We start from the raw sequence: 6,945 nt of genomic DNA on the forward strand, positions 1-6,945 counted from the left end.
TCTCTTTAGGGAAGACCCCTGAAGCCACTTCTCATCAACCAGGTTGTTCTAAAGGCCAAGAACTTCAAGATGACTTTCGCAACAAGCTGTGATCACTGAACACAGACCTTTCAGACACACCACCCTTTTGTCCAGAAAGCACACATTTACATAGGCAGTGATTTCACTTTATGGCTGGAGCCTAGTTAACTGATCTTTGTTGCCAAAACCAGGGGTAAGCCTTTTCCCTATGTGGTAGAAAATAGCTCTGAAATCCAGCACTTGTAAGCCAAGTCAATGCGATCAAAACATGTATAAAAACTCAGCGCATATTAGAAAAAATAATTATTTCCCCCATACTTTAATGGGGTGATTCAATATACTTTGTCTCCCTTGTGAGAGAGGGAGACAAAAATTATGCAGGTAGGAAAGGAGAGAGGAGCAGTAAGACAACTCATTTTTCACGGTAAGAAGTTAGCGTGGTCAGCCTTGTCAGGCATGATCTCATCTTAAAGGCATTAGTTTAGGGCACCTAAAATTCATACTGGCAAAGGAAAACCTGAAGTCCAAGCAAACAAAATGAACACATCCACCCATTTCACCTGCTAAGTATCAAATGCCAAGAAGTTCTATTAAAAATAATATAGAATTTCATCTTGAAGGCAGAATTCTTACCTTAGAAACATTACCAGTGCCTGTAAACACAAATGTTAAGGGCCCAACTGACTTTGGCATCAATCCCAGTGAAATTTCATACCCAGCATCTCGTACTGCTTGCACAGCCTGACTGCTATTCCTGTAGTTATGTGCCATCCCAATGTGCTGTAATCAAAGACACAGAACCATCAAGTTATTTTCCATATTCAAATACAGATAATTAGCAGATGCCCGAATGTCATTTTGCTAAAGAAAAATGCATACATGTATACTCTTACCATGAAGGGAGTGTGATGTCCCAGGGCTAAAAATCGTAATCCCAATCCATGTAGAATGTTGATCATTCCTATTGTTAAAAATAAAATAAATAAAAAAAAAAAACAAAAAAAAAAAACAAAAAAAAAGAGAAAGACCATCGGGGTTAATTCTGAATATGCACAGTTAGAAACTGCAGAGACTGACTGAAGCCTAAAACCATCCTGGATATTTTTGCCTGTGTTTCAACAGTAATAGTTTACTTCTAAAGAAAGTTTAGATAAAACCAGGGAAGGAGAAATTCAATATTCAATAGCAGTCCATGACCTTAAACCTGCCCTTGGCCCACATTATGCATTTCAGCACTATTTAATACTTGGATATCCTTTTATGAGATGCATCCACATCACCAGATTCCAAAGATGCAGATAATAAAGACAGTCTCCTGAAGAAAAAGAGCTGAAGTTCAGTAGAAAAGAATGAGAACCATGCCTCACAGAAATCAGTGCAAATGGGTAACAGAGTGACAAACAGATGTTCAAACTTGCAGGACTGACAGCAACCATTTCTTTCAAAAGCCTATTCTGTTCATCTCTTGATATTTAGTCTGCCTCAGATTAGTTGAATAGACAAATGGGACTTCGAGACAACATAAAGTAGCAGATTGGCGAGGAATCCACAGGACTATTTGAAATGTAGTCTCATCAAAAGTAGGGAGCACAAAACAGGATGGAAGAAAGCTCTTAAAAGCAAGAGTTAAAAATGCAGTTAAAAACGCATTGCAAGCCTCAACTTCCAGGAAATGCAGACAACCAGAAGTATTACAAGAAGTTACTTGTTGCAAGCCTGCCTTTACTTTATGCACTATACCTGCTACACCAGCCCACTTTCCAAAGGCCACAACTCGCATTCCTTTATGATCAACCATTTTTTCATAGTCAAACAGTCGAATTTCCTGAAAATACATAGCAAACTGAGTATTAAAATTTTCAGTGAATGCAGTCAGTGGCGTGTTGCTCTCCTAGGAACTACCTTTTCCTACGCCTTTGTCATCCTTCATGGTAGAGGCTGATGGGCACATATGAGAAAGGCAAATCATTCCTAGCAAGATTTAAATGTAAAAATAAAAACCTAAAGGACGCATTAAATTCTTGTTTTAAAGAGTGTCTACGCTGCCCGTGCACTCTTGGCACAGAGCTCTCCAACCTGCCAGTCCAGCTGCTGCAGGCCCATTCACGTCCTCTGCCAAGAGGCTGCTCGTTTCTGGGTGAAAAGGCCGCATCCCTCTGTGATGACCAACACGTGCTCTGGCTTAACGACCTTCCAACAAGCCTTCGTGCTCACACAACGTGAACCTCTCCTGAGCACACCACGCTCACAACTCAGCTGCCTTACACACATAAACACAGCAGCACCACAAGCATGAGATCCTCTGAGCAAGAAACACTCAGCGCCAGAGAAGGAGACTGAAAACAGTCCTCATTAGCTACCTACAAATATGCATGCTGAAAGTAACCACGCTAGGCAGCAAGCTTTCCATCACACTTCAGCATTCAGTTCAGCTTCCACCCCATGCAAACTGCCAATTGTCTTCACTATGACACTATTTACCTGTCTTAGAATCTCATCCAAAAGGGGCATGTTTGCCTCTTGGGCTTTAATAGTGTGAGAGAAGAAGGCATAGTTCTTTTTAGGGATCAATTTGTCTTCTGGAGGTCTCTTCACACCTATTATCAGAGAAGCCTCAGAAATATCTTCTTGAATAATGCCACCTGCTTTGATGTAATCCTATGAAAGAGAAAAATCAAAGTAAATCTCTCTGAGTGTTTTTTCATATTTAGATCTCAGCACATAAGCAACTAGAAGAGAGGACAAATAGATAATTCTACAAAGCAGAAACAAGTTACTGCATGTGATACATTCATAAACCTCTTTATCAAAAGGGGTATCAAATATCAAACTGAATTTCCATGCTAATATCCTATTATACAGTTATGTGTTAATAAAATCCTTCATCTTAAATTCACAGACTACAAAAAGGATATTTTACTGCATTTAAAGTATCTCATAGTATTGCAATAATGAACAGTCCTTTGTGATGTGTTGAAATACTTGGAAATAAATTTAGGCAAATCTGACAAATTAATCTGAAGACTGTTGACATGTGATTTCATAAAATTGTATAAGGCTAAGTCCAAGCTGAAGAGCAACTTCTAGAAGAATGTTTTTCCATATCAAAATTTATTTTTGTTCTCCCTTATCTCAAAAGCATATTAAAATTCCAGCTTTCAATATCGTAGTTGTGTACTTAATGTGATCTGTGCTTTGAAGAAAACCAGCACTGTGCCTAAATTAAAAGGTGACATGTGAAAGTGATCACTAATTCCCTACTTATGTTTCAGTTTTTAACTTAGAGCAGAATATTACTGCTGCTACAAGAACTGTAAAAGCTCCCAGTCCTGAAACTCACAGCAATAAAGAAGAAAAACCCTCTCTTCTCATTTTATCATGGGGAATGGTATTGAAGTAGGAATAGGATTCACCAGATTCGTCCTTCCTCTTTTTTTAAAAAAAATGCTTATTTTCTAGAGTGATGCCTCCATACAAACAGAAGATAAAAACACCAGTGTTAAATGAATTACCAAGTTTCTACTTCAAATGCACCTAGAATTTCTTCAGAAACAAATGAAAGGGCAAGAAATGAGTAACAACAACTCCAAAAACCCACCAGTGTGCCAACATTACATTAAAAGGCTAAACAAACTACTCCTTTATTCTCTCCACTAGAGCACGATGACTCCTCATTTAACAACAAAATTAGTAACATATTTTCTCATATATATCCTGTTAACATTATTCTTCCTGGACTATGGTTCATAACTGAACTCTGGTTTTGCTTATCTAACTCAACTTGGCACCTTACCTTTTCATGGAAGGCCCTCCGGTTTGATGGCTGCACCAAGACCTTGTATCCCATTTGTGTCAATTCCTTCACATGCCTTGGTGCTAGAGGTGCTCTTCTTTCCCATGAGTTGACATCTTCTCTCCTGATTGCCAGCACAGACTTACGATGATGCCACCGCTTAGCCTGACGGAACGCACACCTACCATTTGTGTGACTAAAGGCTCGGAGCATGGTAAAGCCTGATGGCAGCAAAGACAAAGTAGTAAAATAATACATGTATATGTAGGCTTCAAACATTGCTTGTGCAAAAATTCTGGTCTCCTTTAATATCTGCTGTAAAACACAAACCAGATTCTTTATACTCTAGTTACACCCTACTTTTGTGAGAATTTACTTTCAGCGTACTTTGTGGCATCTCAGTTTGTGGTGGTAGGGAGGGGCTTTAAAGAAACAAATTGTTTGTACTAGTGTAAAGGAAGGCTTTTAATGTGTTCAATGTACCAAGTTTTTCATTACATGGCTTAATTAAGTTCATTTGCCAGCACAAACATGCAAAGACCAAGCACTTGATGCACTCAAAGACTGCATTAAGAACAATAAGAATGAACACACACACAGGAAGGAAGTAGAACACAGGCTGTAATGCAGGCAGTTGATTAAAAGAGAAAGCCCAATACATAAGACCAAAGCTAAGTATTTTTCCACAACTAGCTCTTATAAAAACCGAAAGTGGAAGATAAGGACAAGACCTCAACTATTGCTTAACAGTCAGCATATGTGTGGCCAGAAACCACGGGGTTTCTTCCTAATCAAAATTTTACACAAAGTTGAAAAGCTTCATTAGGACCTATTTCCACTGCAGAGTGGGATTTTTTTTTTATTTTCTCTCTCCTCCTCTTCACTCGCAGTGAAGCACATATGCCACTGCTTATCTCTGCTGTGAATGGCAAAGGCTCTGCCCAAGTCCAGCATCAAATACCTAGGAGCCTAAGGACTTCAGATATTCATGCAATTGGAAGATGTGGATCTCAAAGATAAGAGGCTTCAAAGATGTGAACTTTGTTTCCGAAGCAATTTTAACTTTTTTCATTTACATGAATCTCTGTATCTGAACCACTTGGAAAATCCTGTTTGTCCTCATGCCTCAATCTTGTAAAATCTCTATACGCCTAAGCCTTAAGAGGTTCTACTTAACTCCAGGTTTGCTTAAACAGAGAAATTAGCTCATTAAGGAAGACCTGAACTCAGAGGCACAGAGTCCTCTGAGCCTGGTCCTCCTACCATCGCTAAACTTGTCCACCAGCAGAAGTTACTGGGCAGGAGCTGGCGTTATTTTATGACACTGCTCTTCAGCATGGGAAGAGGATCCTGAGAGAAGGTGCCGGTACCTCCCAAAAGCAGAGGGAGCCTTGTCACACCGGGTCAGCGGTGCCGCGGGCTAACACACAGCCCCCGGGGAGAAGCCAGGGCACTGCACGCCTCACCCCCGAGCCTGCAACGGGGCAAATCCCCCACACCACACCCCGGGGGAGCCCTACAGGACGAAAACAGCCGCTTTTCAGAATGGGGGGAGAGCAGCCCCGCGGGGGGGGTCAGTGAGCAGACGCCCGGCCGGGCCCTGGCAGGCCGCTAGCCCCGCCGGCGCTGCCCCCCGGGGTGCGCTCAGGGCTTCAGCCCCACAGACACCCACACCCTGGCGCCAAAGCGAACGCGGCTTCAGCGTTCGGAGCCGGCCGGACCCTCCCCGGAGAGGGAGCCGCACTGGCTGCCCGCCACCCGCCGTACGGTGTGGCCCGGCCCGGGGCGAGGCCGAGCACAGGCCGCACCTGAGCCGCCCCAGCTGCGCCCTCCCCGCCGGCTCCTGCTCCGACCGTTCTCCCCAAATTATTTATGTAGGGTCGGTCGCGTTGTTTCTTGTAACGTGGCACGGGAAGCGGTAAAAGTTATTTCGAAGATGTGACAAACAGAAAAGATACCCCGTGTGACACCCACGCAGCTGCCAGCGTTCGGCTGGAACTCGGTCCTTGAATTAGATCTCTTATGGTGGGCCTCAGCTGCGAAGTTGGCTTGTCACAAACAGCAAAGGCGAGCCGCACACGGGCAACTTGCCCCTCGCCTGCTGCTCCGACTACAGCGTGTCTCATCCCCCACCCCCGACCCTGCGCCCGCGGGTCTCCCAGGGCCCCTCCAGCCCCCGCGAGGTGTGGCGACGCGCTGAGGGACAGAAGAAGCCCCCGTTAAGAGGCGGGCGGGCGGGCGGAGGGAGGCCGAAGCGCGCCCCCCCCGGGTGGGAGCGGCCGCCCCGCCGGCAGCGTTGGCAGGGGGCGGCCCGCCGCGCTCGCTGCCAGGGGGAGCGCCGGGCATCGGCCGCGGGTGCCCCACGGGGGCCGGCGGGCAGCGCCGTACCTACCTCGGGGCGAGCGGGGCAGCGGGGGAGGCGGCTCGGCCCGGCTGCCTTCTCCAGCCAACGACCAGCGCGGCGCCGACGCCCAGGGCGGCAGCCAACCGCCGGCCGCCCTCCGGCGACACCCTCCGCTGCCCGCCAATGGGGAGGGGCCCTGGACGTCGCGTCACGGCGGACGCCGGCACGCCCCTTCGACGCCCCCGGTTCCTGGAAGGCCCAGCGCCCCCCTCGAATGGGATGCTGTAACTATAAATCGTGAGAGTTACGAGGTGTAAGAAACCAGAGCCCAGCCAGAGTCACGTACGGGGTTTGTGGGGGGGAGAGCTCTCCGTCCAGGGGAGGCACACCCCGGTGAGTTCCCACCGGGCAGATGCGGGTGCCGTTACCAGTCTCTGTGAGCAGAGGTGAGGACGTTGCTACAGAGGGTGAGAAGGTGAAGGGCGTTGAGCCTGTGCCCAGCAGAGCAACAGGGGCTGACGGGTCTGAGGAGAATTCATCCACGTCCCACTTTGCCAGAGGGAGATCTCGCTCTGAGGAGGGAGAAGCCAGAGCCATGGCACAGCCTGCTGCACCTGAACTAGGCACTACCACTTGAACTCTCCTTGAGAGGGAGTTAAATTTTGACGGTACGGCCACTACGTGGCTTTAGAGGTACCTCTTCATAGGTTACTCTCTCCTTATAGATTTCTCACTTTTCTTCAAAACATGCCCTTTTTTTCATTTTACAACCCTGAACTCTCTTTCC

At 46.2% G+C, this 6,945-nt stretch overlaps 1 protein-coding gene across 3 annotated transcripts in view; it reads right to left on the reverse strand.

Annotated features, from left to right (window-relative positions):
- The window catches only part of AASS (aminoadipate-semialdehyde synthase), a 28,253-nt gene extending 21,928 nt beyond the window's left edge, over window positions 1-6,325 (reverse strand). The window contains exons 1-6 of one of the 3 annotated variants that reach the window (XM_014963986.1): window positions 6,207-6,325; window positions 3,815-4,035; window positions 2,503-2,679; window positions 1,762-1,846; window positions 915-982; window positions 655-801 (exon numbers count right to left, since the gene is read on the reverse strand). In XM_014963986.1, coding sequence (XP_014819472.1) covers window positions 655-801; window positions 915-982; window positions 1,762-1,846; window positions 2,503-2,679; window positions 3,815-4,027 — 690 coding nt within the window. In that variant the 5' untranslated portion in view covers window positions 4,028-4,035; window positions 6,207-6,325. Of the gene's footprint in view, window positions 1-654; window positions 802-914; window positions 983-1,761; window positions 1,847-2,502; window positions 2,680-3,814; window positions 4,487-6,206 lie in introns of those variants that run through there. The other 2 variants (XM_014963984.1, XM_014963987.1) reach the window with 2 other exon arrangements.
- Window positions 6,326-6,945: the final 620 nt, after the last annotated feature.

The sequence above is a fragment of the Calidris pugnax genome, unplaced genomic scaffold, assembly GCF_001431845.1.
Source record: "Calidris pugnax isolate Ruff unplaced genomic scaffold, ASM143184v1 scaffold44, whole genome shotgun sequence".
Lineage (NCBI taxonomy): Eukaryota > Metazoa > Chordata > Aves > Charadriiformes > Scolopacidae > Calidris > Calidris pugnax.